The sequence below is a fragment of the Barbatula barbatula genome (genome assembly GCF_947034865.1).
Source record: "Barbatula barbatula genome assembly, chromosome: 17".
In the NCBI taxonomy this organism is placed as follows: Eukaryota; Metazoa; Chordata; class Actinopteri; order Cypriniformes; family Nemacheilidae; genus Barbatula; species Barbatula barbatula.
Window position 1 is genome coordinate 2585057 of NC_136780.1, and position 16270 is coordinate 2601326.

The following is a 16270-nucleotide window of genomic DNA, read 5'->3' on the forward strand; positions in this document are numbered from 1 at the left end:
GAGTCACATTGATCTCAGATACTCAACAAATGTAGCTTGTCCTTTAGATGCGCGTGTGTGCCAATCCCAAAAAGATGAATTCTGTATCTGGACACCTTGAGAATCCGCCTTCTTGCTCGTTGCCCGCACGTGTAATCTCCAACCTGTTGGTTATTTCTGCACCTCCACACTACAGCAGTTGAATCCGTCCAGACAGCAGCGGGCTTTTGACAGAGCGCATCTCTAGGTAAGTCAATAGACGGGACGCTGGTCTGCTTGCCGTCCCATCTCAGGACGCGCGCGAGAAACTGCTTCTGGGGAACAGGTTACTCTTTACATTTGTGTTGCAGTTTATGATTTCATTTAGCCTACAGTGTCATTCTTTTTCCGTTCAATACGTGTAAGATGGACCTAATGTAAAGCGTGATAGTGTCGGATATGTTTTATTCCTCGCGCTCGCACAACAGAACTCTTCCTCTCAGATTTCGACTCGGTTTTTTTTTGCATGACATGCATTGATGCGCATGTGTTGGTAATATTTTATATTAAGTTAACACAGGAATGTGCATTGCATTTGGGATGTCTGTGTCGTTGGGATCCGCGCCCCGTCCTCTTTCAGCTCATGTCGTTATCTGTCACTGCTGTCCGTGCTTGCGCTCCGATAGTTTCTGCAAGAGACAGAAATACTGCTGGAGTCGTTTCCGAGCTGAAGGTAAGGTCAAACACTGGCTCTCTGTCAAACTGTTTACGCATGCGTCCGAATGCGTGCTTTTTAATGTTGTATGCATCATGCAAGGACGTGTGTGACGCGGTATATAATAATGGACACACGGGACGGGACATCTTGACCCGGGACACGCTGTATGAATGCAATTGAGCCTGTGTGCGGAGTTGCATGTGTGTGTTTAGGGTGGACTCGGGGGTATTTGAGTTGTTGTTTGGGGCAGACACTTGTGCGTTAAGAGGGCTGCAGAGGGGAAGGAAACAGGGACAGAATGTTCCTCTTTTCTGGGCCGAGAGAGAAAGGCAAAATCTGTGCATTGGTTATTTTGAAATGCTTTAAAATGTTAAATATGCAAGTGGTTTTGTTTGGTCAGACAGGCTTGTTTGCTTGCTTATCATTTGAATTATACTCATTTACATCTATGCATTTGGCATACGCTAAGTGACCATGCATTTTGTGTATGTGTGTTCCTTGGAATTGAACCTGCAACCTTTGTGTTGCTAGCGCAATACTCAACCAGTTGAGGTAATGGAACAAAGTCATGCAAAATATTATATTTCATGAATAATTTGCATTAGGCTTATGCTTCTCTCCAAAGCAACTTTCAGTGCATTAAATCGACACATTTTTCATAACCATACCTGTATTGATCCCATGACTTGCATTGCTCTACCAAACGAATAGGCTTTACATTACATGCATCAACATTCAACACTATGAAACTATAATTTTTTATTGATTCCTTATTTAAGAATCAAAATAGAATCACTCATTTTTAACTTGTGTGTCCTTAATCTTCATTTTATAGCGGTCCATCATTCGACATTGTTCACAGGCTAGCGGATGATGACGAATCCACCTTAAAGTCCTGATGATGTTTGGCATAACGCCTGTAGTCCTTTCATGTCTCTAAATTGGATGTTCCTTTCGTCGCTGGGTCACCTGATATGTCTTTTAAGGTGTCTGTAAGCACAGAAATATTGTGTTTGCTCCAGAATAAAAATTTAATTGAGTTTTAATAACGTACAAATCTCACATTTTTATTGTTAAGAGTTTAATGATTTTGTTTGAGCCATTTTCATTGAACCAATGATTAAGTAAATCCAATTCAATTTTATTATGTTAAACCCATTTAAATTGGTAAAATTAAGTTTACTTATTCATTTTGTGTTGAGACTACATCAATAATTAGTTGATATAACTACCTTGGCAATTGATCTGTAGTTCCCAGGATGCTTTGCATCTGACTGCGTTAGGAGATTAAAAAGTATGAGTTCAATGTAATATTTTTTTATTTGTTTACTCTACGTAATATTTACTTAATATTTTAACACATACTATATGTATTTAATAAGTCTAATTTAATTTATTCTGGTTAGTAAGTTGTGGAATTTTAGCAGCACATTTACTTAAAAAATATTTGTGCAAATCGTTACCAGGATTTTATTGAGTTTATTCAAGTAATTTTCTCATTGTTCTTTTCTCCAAACTGATCAATTTGTGATATATTTGTCTGTCACTAGTAATTTCGAGCGACTTGTGATGAATTATTTTAAATCGCAGTCTTTCACTTTGTTATATAAGTGTAATGAGAGCAGGTCTTATGAACTTATCGGATTTGAAAGCACACAGAAGTCTTTCCAGAAACGTTTGGTGTTGGCTGGCAAATTTGCGCTGCATTTATGCAGTATTTGAAAACCTTTCACGGCGCAACCTTGAATTAAACAGAAATAGATCACAGCATCACAGCTTCATTCACAGCATCCCTGCAATTTCTGCTAGTATACTCGTGTGCCGTTGATGTTACTTACTGGATGTATTTAGGTGAAGATGATTAATTTTTTCAATCATTTCAGACACATGGATAACTTTGTGTTAGGATCGGAGAGGTCAAGGTCCAAAACACAGCCTTGCTGCATCAATAGATGCGCTGTAGTGATCCAGTCACTGCGAAATAAACACGTCACTAGTCTGTGTAAGACACCTTAGCTCCAAATGTGTTTAGATGATCTCCCTGTCTATACGTTGACCTGCCAACACACGATTAGCTTTTCATGACAACATCGGTCTTAAAGGCATGTAGGACAGCCAATCAGCATCTCAGGAATTGTTCAACAGGACGAGCCGAGGCAAAGACACACAGACAGAGACGGTTAGATGGAGTTTGTCAAGCGTACTGTAGATTTAGAAAGCCAATAAGAAATACGAGTCTAACTGAGCCTCGCCGCCGAGTTTACACCGAGATTCCTCCGACTGTCAGAGGAGATGAAGGACTTCTGATGTTTCATCTTGATTTGGATCAGGTTTATATTAGGAAACAGACCTCATGGCTCCCGGTATCTTAAGGGTTATTCTAAATGCAACTAAAGGTATATCTACAAATCGTTTGTATGAATGCACGAATCAATGTTGCTTTATTTGGCAGAACACATATTTTATAAATATGTTTGTTTCTCCAGAAAGCACAGTAGCAGCTTGCGCTGAAATGGGTCGAAAGGAAGGAGATTACGATTGGAAGAAAACCACAGACAACATCCAGGATGTGTTCGAATTTATGGAGGTGCTCGGATCGTAAGTATGCAACCTTTGATCATTATTTGTTTGAAAGTGTGGTTTTCTGGCTTCGAAGTTCATGCATTTAGTTGTTTGCGTTTAATACATTGAGTTCAATAGATATAAGGAGAGGTGCTTAAAACAGAAGGAAACCATTAAGACTTTAAGGTCCTTATAAACATAACAAAAGGATCACAGATAAACACGACATTACCATTAGAGGACCATCGAATAAATCAAATGCTAACTTAAGTGTGAAAGTTTGTGATCCTGTTGAGGTCATGATCAACGTTTCTATACATGGATGTGGTTTTCTTCACCTGGCAACGGCCGAAAATGGATTGACCCAACCTTACAGGATTTGGCACAGGTCTTTATAAGCTTGCTAATTCAAGACCTGAGATGTTCGGGAGTTGGAGAGATTAGTGGCTCAGTATAACTTTATTAAGGAACATAACAGACATGAGAGCATTGATTCACAGTAAATTATAAATACAATTTTAGAAATGTCAGACGGGTTTCTGGCTTTAAAGCAGACAGCGGTCATCTGTTGTCCTGTGATGTCATCGTGCACATTAGACCATGAGCTCAGCAGATACGGGCAGCTGTACATCATCTTTGCTGACTGTACAGTACAGTGTGCATTAGGCAGAATAATCTTGTTATGGTTGTTGCCTCTGTAGACACAAACTAAAGTGACCGGATTCATTTAGACTGAAATGATGTCTGCATATGCCCTCACCTCACCTGTTTATCAAACGCAGTTGTATTATGGAAAGAGGTTTAAGTAACGTTAAAATGTTTTTAACGTAACTCTGCTCGGGACGTAATGCAGCGAGAGGCATTTAGGTCGAGGTGTTTCCTTCTCTCAGGATTGGGTTTTCGGTACATCAAGGGTAAAGCAGAGGTTAAGACCCATCCAGACCGGTCGAGCGTGTTAATCTCGTTGGCCGACTTGAACGGGGATCACACACTTCAGGAAACAACTAACAGGATGGAAAGCTTTGTGCTAATCTGACCGGCCGTCTGTTTTCGGAGAAGTTTACCACTGTGTTACGAGACTCATATAGTGTAAGGTGTGAATTAAAAAGTGCATCTAAGATCATCTCAATTCATAAAAGTTTTGAAGAGAGATAGTGGTGAAATATGGACCAATGTCCGTCTAAATGTAGAATCTGTATATATAAAAGTCTGACATTTGATTAGAGACAAAAGAAGATGAAAGGCTTCTCTGTTTGTTGAGTTGAAACGCTTAAAAAACGTAAAAGTTTTGTTTCTTCTAAGTCTGGGGTGTTTCTCCCAAAATTGCTTAAGAGAAATAAAAATAAAAACAAATGAGAGTGGAATTGTTGAAACACATGAAGAGTATGGAGGTAGAGATCCAATAATCTGGATTTGGGTCAATTTGATGAGAAATGTTTGAGTTCATATTGAGATCTTCAATAATATAGACTTCTGATTGGACTAAACAAATCTGAGCTCAACTTAAGAGTTTCAGATGAGATCTCAACAATGTCTCAAGACCGAGACATTTGCGAGCTTGTCGGCTCTCTCCAAAGAAAAATCTGAGATGTTAACAGATTTGTGTGTTTCGAGATCTCCCAGCCTTACCTCTGGATGTTTTCTGCTTCCAGTGGAGCATTATGGTCCATGGGAGTTGTTGAGCACAATGGCTGAATTAAACTCCCACAATCCCTTCTGTGGGGGTTAGCACCCTTCCAGCTACAGAGCAGCATCTCACATTGGCTTGTGATTAAATCTTGTTTTGTTATGTTTCGCTGGCTGATGCATTTACTGACCTTCACTTTGAGCCGTATTAGTTTATTTATTTATTTTGTGACGCGTTTCAATCAACTCTGGATTATGTTATGAATTCAGAGCTTTCTAAGGGGTTTATTCGCTCGGTGATTGTGGGTGATGTACATCTCATTTCTCAATCAAAGTGGAAAAACACGTGCGGGAATATGTGTTAGACGCTGGATGTGTCAGAGAGACCGTTCGATTCGTGATCGCCTGTTTGTGCGTGGGAGAGCCATCTTGACTGTCGTGAAGCATGTGCCATGTGACACTTTAATAACATGCATGTGATCTCAAGCAGTCAAGAACATTAAAGATTAAATGTTTTAACAATTTACAATATCTACACTGAAAATGCCAGCTTGAAAAATAGACAATACATTCAATGTATGTAACATGTGTGTGTATTTTAGAAAACAAATCGCATTAATGCAATATTTTGTATAATGTTATACATTATTTTATTATTGATACATTATTTAGTTATATGCTATATAAATAATATTTTATGTATTATATATTTAACGATAACCTGTATTTACAAGCAATTTACAGTATATTGAAGGCATGCATTTTGTAAGTAAATAAATATTAATAATGGAAATAAATAGTGAATTAATTAATAATAACGCACCATTACTACTACTACTAATAATAATAATAATTCATAACAAAAAATAAACATAATGTGTAAAATTTGTAATCATAAAAAATGTAATAAAAATGATTATAATAAAATGCTTTGTAAACTGGAAGACAAGACTAAAACAAGATCCTGAATACAATCGTGATTTTATTTCAAAAGCTTTAATAAAATCAGCTAAATAACGACAAGAATATTATATTCATACTATTTTTAATATGTTTAACCAGTGATATTTATCATCTCAGCAACCTTAAAATGTTCTTTATAGTCCAGATAATCCTCCGCTATGAAGCCTCTTTCCATCCCATGTCTTACAGTGCCAGGTGACCTGCTCGCTGGCCTGTGTCACACCTGGATACCTGAGCCATTATTGTTTCCGTTGCGTAAGGGATTTTACATGTAATCCTCATCCCGGGACAGCTATTCACGGTTACAGCTGAAGATCACTTAATGTGATGTCCAGAAGCCCCCGCCACCAATACCCCGTGACTTTCAGGACAGACGGTTGAATGAGTTTTACTCATAAACAAAACTAAAAAACAAAATATCAATATTCTCTCCCAGAGTAACCAAATCACCTCCATAGCACAAATGCAGTTTGCATGAGGTGTTTGTGTTTCCCTTTTCACATGTTGCCTGCAGTAGCCGTTAATAAATGAATCGCACCCGATGCAGCTCGCTGGTCTCGGTGGGGTTTAAAAGTTCACATCCTTCATTAAAACCTGCTTTACGGCCATTACATAAACCCTGGATCATGCTCTCTCAGATCCGCAGATAAAGCCCAGTGATTGACCATTTAACCGTTTCTTGTGTTCTTCAGGGGAGCATTTTCTGAGGTCTTCATGGTGAAGGAGAGGGAAACAGGGAAGCATTTCGCCATGAAGTGCGTTAAAAAGAAAAGCAAAAGGGACCTTAACCTGGAGAATGAGATCGCTGTGTTGAGGAGGTGAGATCCGTCTCCAAACAGAGAACATACAGAACAGAGACATATCGTCTCCCTTTTTTAATGCATCTGAATGATCTCATCAGTACTCTATGATCTGAACAGTCTGCATTACACTAGGGACACTTCCAAAACTACTACTATTACTAGACCTTAAATGTGATTTAAATCATTCATATTTGAATGCTAAAACAGCTAAACCATTATCATTGTCGTTTAGGATCAAGCATGAAAATGTTGTTTGCTTGGAGGATTTCTATGAAAGTCGGACGCATTACTACCTTGTCATGCAACTGTAAGTACTGTTCACTGTCTCTGTTAAACTTTCAGGTGAATCTCTTTGGTGCTTTTGTGAAGCATGTTAATAGTTCTCCTCCGCTCAGAGTTTCAGGCGGTGAACTGTTCGATCGGATTCTGGACCGCGGCGTGTACTCCGAGCTGGATGCCAGTGGGGTTATCAGACAGGTGCTGGAGGCGGTCAGCTACCTGCACGAGAGCGGCATAGTTCACCGCGATCTCAAGGTATTACACATTTTTATAAAATGTGAAAAAAGTAATGTGACCCAGTCTGTGAAAACCAGGTTGAAGTCTCCAAATCTCATAATGAACATAAACGTATGATCTCAAGCATTAATTTCACCATGATTTTAATCTTTTACTCTGTCAATATTAAGGATGTCAAGATTATATTTTACAGAATGTTCTTGACATTACATAGGATGATTTTTTTGAAGAAAGAAAGAAATCGTAAAAAATATTGACTTTTTTCACAGACTGGGTTAAAACAGTAAACTCAAGGAAGCTTTGAAATAACACAAATTGTATTATGGCAATGTTTAGATTAAAACTAAAATCTCCGGTCGGGTTTTGTTCAAGCAGCTTCTTGAGGTCTCACCCTAAAATGACGGAGTCTCCGTTTATTCTGGGTTCTTATTGGCTGCTTTTCATCATTCAGCCCAAGTCTCCATTTGAAAAAACGATTTTTTCCAAGAAATAACTTTTATAAAAAAATGTAATAAAAATTATAATGAAAGAAATTTGTAAGGTTAATATAATAAAATAATTGAATAATATATATACATTCATCGAATTCATTTCACTACATTTATTTTGCACAAAAGTAGGTTATGTTCTTTGCATTAAATCATTAGGATGATATTCCAGTAGGATTATTTAGTTTAATTTAAAACAACGAATCACAAAAAAATTAACTAGGTTCTCATAGACTAGGTCACACACAATATACAGTGCATTTTGCCAGGGAGGATTCTGGGATTCTCCCAGCCCTATAAATGCGTTTCATCTCTCTGCAGCCTGAGAATCTGCTGTACTACAGTCCTGATGAAAACTCTAAGATCATGGTCAGCGATTTCGGCCTGTCGAAGATTGAAGAGAATGGCATCATGTCCACCGCCTGTGGAACACCGGGATATGTGGGTAAGAACAGTGCTTGGATGTCTGTGCATGTCGAAGCCAAACAAAATAAATAATGTAGAACCAGACTTTGATCCGATATCATTTTGTCTTTGTTTGCTCTTTTTCACAGCTCCTGAAGTGTTGGCTCAGAAACCCTACAGTAACGCTGTGGACTGCTGGTCTATCGGAGTTATCACATACATTCTGTGAGTCCCCAAATGCTACAGATCACGTCATTTCTAAGAAGATCATTTTGGTCCACGTGGTTCTCTAGAGACTATGAAGTGAAATGTGCAGTGGAGCTAAAAACAGATGCCACGTTCTTAAATAGCAAACCAAACACTTTCTGTCAGAATTAGAAACGGTTAGACAGAACGAGTCGAGATTAAAGACGACTGTATTAAATGCAGATCTGTCCCCCGGTGGACTATTAGTGAATAACATGTAAACGTGCATTGACTCTTTTTTTTACAGGCTCTGTGGATATCCTCCTTTCTATGAAGAAACAGAGACTCGTCTGTTTTCTAAAATCATGAAGGGGCAGTATGAGTTTGACTCGCCCTTCTGGGATGATATTTCTGAGTCTGGTTAGTCTCTTCCATCACTATCAAGCCTACCGTCACTTATGTGCTTATGCTTTACTCTAAAAATGTACACGGATGATTTCTTAACCTCATGTAAATGTATTATCTCTCTATAGCCAAAGACTTCATCCGTAACATGATGCAGAAGAATCCCAAGATGCGTTTTACTACAGAACAGGCTTTGCGACACCCATGGTGAGGGGCTATTGTACAGAGCATCTGAGATTCAAACGAGACCCTTTTTTGATTCTTTATTATTTTCTTAACGTTCTTGTGGAAAAATAAAAACATGAAGTGCTGATATACATTCAAATTGGAACGTGTTGATCATTTGCTAATGGAAATATTCTGTCATCCTTGTTTCACCCTCACAAACCTGTACGTGACTCTTCTGTGTAATACAAGAGGAGATATATTGAGAAATGCCCACTTGGTTTTGTGTTCATACAATGGAAGTCAATGGAGTGTTGTTTTGTTACCTGCGTTCTTCAAAATATCTTCTTTTGTTTTTCGGCAGTTTAAGAATAAAGAGTCGAAATGAAATCCTCCAGGTCTGATTTTAAACCCAGCTTTGTCTTGCAGGATAATCGGTAAGACGGCCCGGAGTCAAGACATCTACCATTCTGTCAGTGTGCAGATCCAGAAAAACTTTGCCAAATCCAAGTGGAAGGTAAAGTCATGTTTCCTAACAGGGTGAATACAGTGTTGCGTTTGGAGACCGTGGTTTAACCCCAGTTGGCTTTTTTAGCCGATCTCTGGCCTGGTTACACAATTTGAGTGATTTTGTCATCTGCCAATCGTTGCTCCATCTCTTTCAATATCTAGAACAGACCAGTTTTGGTTTAATTTTGCCACTGACTGTAGATTGAGATGTTTGAAGAGATCACAAAGCCACAAATAAATAGTCGATTTAGATTTAATGCCTACGATGTCGAAAACAGCAACCACTAAAACGTTATTATACTGTACTTTACTGACTATTCGAAATGTTTTTTTTACTCCAGCAAGCTTTTAATGCTACAGTGGCCATTCACCACATGAAGAAGCTTCAGATGGCTCATTCTGAGGCCTCTATGAGATCGAACCAGACCCCTCCGTCTGTGCCCGAGATCAAGGTCATCACAACATCCACACCTGAATCTGTCCACAAGAAGCTGTTCACGGAGACCCCCGAATCCAACCACAACACGCCCAGAAACCAGATAAATATTCCGGCCGGTTTCACAGAGTCAAAGAGTCAGTACCACCCGGTTCGGGTCAGTCACAGCGAGACCACCCATGTTGGAACCCTCACCATCGTAGACAAGTGCAAACATGTCTATCACTCTGAGCCAGCTGATCTGAATGGGTATGTGCTTTTCTTGACCTAACCATGACTACTTTAAATAGGTGCTGAAAATGATTTACACTTTTGGTTCCCTAAAGAAGGAGGTTTCCCTTAATCTGTAAAACCACTGCAGAAAACTTGGATTCAAGTGTCAGCTAGATGCAAGATTTGTGGAAACGTGGATAGGTTTTTATGGAACCACCAAAAACCTTTAGGAACCTTGTTATTATAAAAATGTTTATTAAGTATAAGTACTGTATATACAGAATATTACCACGTGAAAAGCAGTACAGCATTTTGATCGTGCCATATAAATAAATACAAATCCAAAGTTCTATTGCTTACTTTAGTAATGGATTATTGTTTAGATCAAAAAGACAACAATGGTACAATGGTACTAAACCTTTATGATTTCATTGTTCACAACAATATTTATAATCTTTGTTATAAAAATGACCAAACATTAATAAATATATACATTTCTTGTTGTCAAATCATTTTATATCATCTTGTGTCCCGGACCCCTGCTTTACAAACAAAAAAAATAAAAAAAGATTTCACAAATACAACTCTATCTCTTTTCTACTCTTTCGACAATAAAAGGAAAACTTACTTCTGTGTACTGTGGTCGGATATATGAGACCAGTTTTATTGCACTTGTGCTTTTTTGTTCTCCTTATGTTGCTTCTCTCGTTTACCTCATTTGTAAGTCGCTTTGGATAAAAGCGATCGCCCAAATGACTTGATTGTAATGTCAATTTAAGGTTGTAATTTCATGTCGACGTGTTCATCAGAAACGACGTTTGCTTTCTTTAACCCTTTAAAATGTTTTTTTCTTCAGGTATGCAAAAAGAGGCTCCGGTCGTAAAGGGCAGAACCTGCAGACCGGAGTTTGTTCCGTCATGTAATCTGCCGTAATGGAATGATGAAGTCATTTTGATCAGTGAGTTAAATTATTATTAAAGTTAGAATTTTCATAATTTTACAGTTTGAAAAAGCCAAATGATTTGATCAAGCTATGTTGTTTGCTTACGTCTAGTGCTCTTTGCAGGTCTGCGATCTCTCACCCAGCCACCGGCTGCTTTCTGTGGTCAGGTCCATTGCTCTGCGCCCCGGGCGGGAGTGTTTGCATGACAGTCCTCCAGCCGTTCTGAAACACTGAAGAAATGCCTCCATATCTGCACATGTACTCACGATGCACGAGCGCAGCCACACACACACACACACACATGTTCAGTATCTTGACGCAGGTTAGCTGTATTTGCACAGTAGGTGCTGAAACTTAGTATTTTCCAGTGAGGAAACTGTTTCACATTATGGTTTATTACTCTCTCATTATTATAAGAATTGGAGCTGAGGTCCGTGTTATTGGACGCTTGTATCGAGGAGAATGGAGAGTTTGATTCTGTGTTTTTGTATGTATAATCTCTGTTAAAGTTTAGTAGAGGTGTAAAGAATACCTGAAAACCATACTTGAGTCAAAGTACGGATACCTTGCAGTGAAAATGACTCCATTACAAGTGACAAGTCACAAAAACATTTACTCGAGTTGATTTAGATTTTGAGTATCTGATTTTTACAGTACTTGAGTATTTTATCCGTACTGAATATAGGCTCAAAGCAGCACTATAGTCCTCAACACTTAGGTGGAAAAACAAGTAACCTAAACCTAGGTAAAGCCTACGTCTATTACAAGCACCCAAGTCTCAGTTAAGCTCAAGTGCTCGTAAGGAAACCAATATCCTAGTCTTCAGTAAAATGGATACAAAATCTAATGTTTAGTAAAAAAATGACAAAAGTCCTTATCGCCGGCTGCAGTCATGTCCTCTTCCCACATAAAACACAAGCGATGTCAACTTACTGATAATACACTCGCATTCGCCGCATAAAGAAGTCATGTTGACAAGTTTCAGTAAGTAAGGGCAAAAATGCAAAAGATATAGTACCTTCAATGAACTGTAAATGGCAATATTGCTTCTTCTGTAGCAGAAAGAAACTGCTGCAGAAAAGGTTGAGTGCCACTACAAATGCAGTGGAGTAAAGAGTACATACGTACTTATTCAAAAACTTAGTAGATAAAGTTGCTCTTATCTTTAATAAGAAGCCAAAAGGATACTTAAGTACAGTAACTTATTACATTGATGTAATACTGAAGTTTGGCTTGGGTTGTTTGTGAGTGTGTTGTATAATGTCCTGCAGTGATCCAGCGCAGGTTTATAACACTGTTGCTTAACTGAAAACTCTATTTAGCGATAGATTATGTAAATTGATGGACGTTATAAGAAATGTCCAATCTAGAGTGAATGTTTATTTTTCTAATGCATAAATTATTATTGTACATTGTGTATATTTTTTTCCCATTCATTCGGAAAACCATAAAATGATGTAAATGTTGTTGTGTGTTCAGTAAGGCAGTAATATACATTAACTTTACGGTTATAAATACTCAAAAATGTTTATGTTGTAAGAGATTATGGTTAAGTGTCCTCTTCAGAAAAGTTAACGTTGTATAGGTTGCTAATGTCAAGGCTTTGTGCAATATTTTTACCAATAAACTCTGAGATTCCTTAAAATAATCTTGTACGTTATCTCAAAGATAACTGGGTAGAATCATTTGCGATAACAATATCATTGCGATGAATATAGAAATTCACAAGATGAATCGTGCTTAAATATTTGATTTAGATTATTTTGTCCAATGGACAAAATTGAGTGTAGGGACACACATTCTCGAATTGCTCCAGTTAAAGTAGCAAGTATAGGACTGACCTCTGACCTGTACCGTAGATGCTGTGCGGGTCACTCGTCTGATCTCAGATTAACACGAGACATGAGTCAACTCGTCCGTCCATCCTCATTGCTGAGTGTGCATTAACACATGGGGGACAGCACGATGTTATGATGGTCTGTCGTCCTGGAATTAGTCGACTGATAAAGTGAAAGACGTGGGACAGAATCAAGATATTCACATACACACTAATATACATATTCTGTTCAAACTATAGTGAAAAAAGATGTAGGCTTTAGGCTGTGCAAAGAAAATACTGTAAATACAAATCTGTATATTGTGTTGTGTACTCCTGCACCAAACCATCACGTCTGCGGTGCCAACACGAGTAAAGCATGTTGAACGTCTTTCCTCACACTGTCTGTACATGCAGGGCAGAGAGCGTGGCACACATCACTGTAGAATGGGTCAAAAGTATCTGATGCGGTCTGTCCTCACAATCACTATCGCTTGTCTACTGTGAGTCAAACTACAGTATTGCCCAACATTCATTTCTCCTCTCACCTCGTATGCAAGCAGTCGCCCAAGAGACTGATGAATGATGCTTTAACTCCATTTCCAGGACCTGAGGTCTAATATTACTGCATCTTAACGTTAATATTCACACAATATTTTACAGATAGAGTAAATAAACCTGGTTTTGCAATGTAAATAAAACAAATGATTAATATTGCATCTGCCATTTTGCTTTTGCGAAATTGATCAAAAGTTTTGCAAACTTTGTGTACTATTCACCGAGGCACTTTGTAAAATAATAATATATTATTAGAGTACACAAACACGGCCCATAAGAAAGATAAATCACAGTTGAGATGTCTCTAAGATCACACTGCTAGAATTTTATAGTTTTATATAATTAACACCGCATGTAAGAATTTATAGTCTGATATTTGACCTGTGTTTTGACTTGCATAACCTTAGATGTTTCGCTTATAGTCAATGTTTTCTTCTACAGGTGCTTTGTAAGAATGTAAATTGTAAAATGCGCTATATAAATAAAGCTGACTTGACCTGACACTTGTTTATTCTAGACATCGATGAGATGAAATGGACTCTCAACAAAGTCTCAAACTGAGCTCCGATTTGTCAAGTCTGCAATCAAACATTTCTCATGAAATCTACTCGCATCCAGATTGTTTTACCTCTACAATACGCGTTCATTTTACACATTCATTTGAACTTGTTTGTTTCTATTATAATCTCCTCTATGCCATTTTTGGAGAAACATCTGAGATTCTTGATTCTGTAAAGCACGACTAAAGCTTCATTTGATCTCCTGAGCTTTGAAAAAGAAGTTTCTAATCTGAGCTATAGCATTTTCCTCCGGGAGCATGTGACTTTTGCAAAAACTAAAAGTCACATTTAAAATTGTGATCAAAACGTGTTTTCTTAAAACGTAAAACGTATTTTATTACTGATTTTCACAATAGCAGAAGCACATGGGGCAGTAGAGGAAAGGTCACAGTGATGTGGCCGCTCTTGTCATAGTCGAATTTCCTTTATTAAACAAATAGATTAACATTAGACAGTGGACTTTTATATTCCTTCACTTCCAAAAACTGTACACCACAAAATCGGCAGTGTTAAAAAAGCTCAAATAAACTCTCACAATGTATGTACTGTATAATCCACACTTTGAGAATGTGGATTATATATTTCCTTGTGAATGTTAATATATTTTTTAACACTGGCGATTTGACTGTGCAGGACATATATTAACATGTTTATGGAAATGTAATGTTTTTCTTTGTAACATCATTAACTTCAATATCATAGTAAGTTAATATGATAATCATAAATATCATCGTGATATCATGAAACCTGGCTCACATTGGCTCTGTATATACTTCTCATTTAGAAGACTTTTATTTATTTTTGCCATAACTTCATATCATCTGATTAAGACATTGTGTTCTTTGTTCGTTTATCTGTGTGGATTTAGTATTAACGTTATGTTTGCTCATCTAGTTCTCTAGTTCTATCTATTTCTACATGCTCAGCACGTACCGTGAAGGCAAACAAATGTTTCTGTGGCACAGATTTCCTCAGCTTGTATATGATCTTGCCAAAATGTTATCATCCGCGGTCAGCCTTCACTCACATGGAACAACTTGGACAAAAGTTGCTGCCCCGCAGTCATGAATATTCATATTGTGTGGGTGTAGACATATGACCGCTGTGTTTAAATAGACAGAGCGCCTGTGCCTCAGCACCCACTAAACACAGGATTACCATTACGAGGATTTATCATCCGAGAGGGGTTTCTACAGCTTGAAAAAAGTGAGTATTTATTCATCTCGACTGAAATGTAACTGATATTTGATCAAATGAGTTTATTTGTACCTTTAACGCGGATCAAAATGTGTGAAATTTTGTAGAAAGTTAATATTTGTCATTTATTTAAGTCTTTAGAAATATGGTTAAGCGACAGCCTCATATCAGCAACATTCTATTAAACTCATAATCTCTCTCACTCTCTCACCTCTACAGCTAAACCAACCAAAATGGACACAATGCATGAGATCATTCCTTTCGCAAAAGAAATGCTGAGCGCCGGTCCCTCCAAGGGCTGCCTAAAGGTTTACCTGGTGGGCGGCACATTGGCCGTCCTGGGATTGATGAGCGGAGCGGTACAAATGGCCTCCTCCTTCTTCCCTGACCAGGAGGAGCATGACTTTGAGATGCTCAAGGAGCATGAGCTAATAACAGTGAAGGAGTTGATCCAGGAGCCACAGACCTCCATCCTAGAGGACGACGAAATGGACGCTGTGATGGAGACCAAGGCCAAAGAGATGCCCGCCACCAGGCAGAGGCGCATGAGCTTCAGGGCACACGCTTCATAAGGCTCGTATGAAGAAAGTCAAGCCATGAAAGATGTTCTGCTTGTGCACTGATGTGTGGGACACGTCGTGAGGAAATAACTCTGTTAATGTGCCGAGAGCTGCAGAGCAGCAGAAAGAGGGAGAAGAGTTTATAGTTTGACTATTGTGTACGTCTGTTCAGATGGTGTAAAGATTTTCTTTCAAGTGAACTATTTATAAAGGATGTATAAAAGTCATGTGTGGACTGACTGTGCTATGTTTGACCGCCATTAAATAAATAAAAAAACGCTCTCACCGTTGTATTGATGTTGTACTTTTATTTTATTATAAACGTCTCTGTTTATGTCAGCATCTGTTGGGGTTGTCACACAATCCTGTCATGTGTTTAATCATCTTCTCCAAGATTGCTTTCTGTAAACTTACGTTCTAAACAATAGAGGTTCAAAAGATTTAAGAGAAAAGCTATTTCATTTTTTAATGCACACTACGAAAGATCAAACGGATCATAACTATAGAAAATCTTACTTATCTATAATAAAGACGGTGATTTATTGATGGCTTTGGGAACCAAACGTTTTATTTAGCCGTTTTTGCTAAATATATATATATATATATATATATATATATATATATATTGACTATGAAAAAGAATAAAAAAAGAATACAACACAGTGTGCTTTAGGAGAACAAT

The 16270-nt window shown here is 38.0% G+C and overlaps 2 protein-coding genes across 7 annotated transcripts; both read left to right on the plus strand.

The window, feature by feature from the left end:
- camk1gb (calcium/calmodulin-dependent protein kinase IGb) lies at window positions 1-13771 on the plus strand (the record flags this gene model as incomplete). Of its 6 annotated transcripts, none has more annotated exons than XM_079478214.1 (13): window positions 1-226; window positions 3163-3274; window positions 6520-6645; window positions 6863-6937; window positions 7026-7164; window positions 7956-8079; window positions 8189-8264; window positions 8533-8645; window positions 8759-8837; window positions 9225-9312; window positions 9647-9990; window positions 10811-10912; window positions 11021-13771. In XM_079478214.1, the coding sequence occupies 11 exons, from the start codon at window positions 3189-3191 to the stop codon at window positions 10875-10877; spliced, it is 1317 nt and encodes a 438-aa protein (XP_079334340.1). In that variant the 3' UTR covers window positions 10878-10912; window positions 11021-13771. The 6 variants fall into 6 exon arrangements, with proteins under 6 accessions (XP_079334340.1, XP_079334341.1, XP_079334336.1 ...); XM_079478215.1 differs by having other exon boundaries at window positions 11009-12538; XM_079478210.1 differs by having other exon boundaries at window positions 213-691.
- Window positions 13772-14955: 1184 nt separating this feature from the next.
- Window positions 14956-16222, plus strand: g0s2 (G0/G1 switch 2). The gene is made up of 2 exons (XM_079478904.1): window positions 14956-15037; window positions 15248-16222. Exon 2 carries the CDS (start codon window positions 15262-15264, stop codon window positions 15598-15600), a length of 339 nt encoding a protein of 112 aa, XP_079335030.1. The 5' UTR covers window positions 14956-15037; window positions 15248-15261; the 3' UTR covers window positions 15601-16222.
- The last annotated feature ends 48 nt before the right edge of the window (window positions 16223-16270 follow it).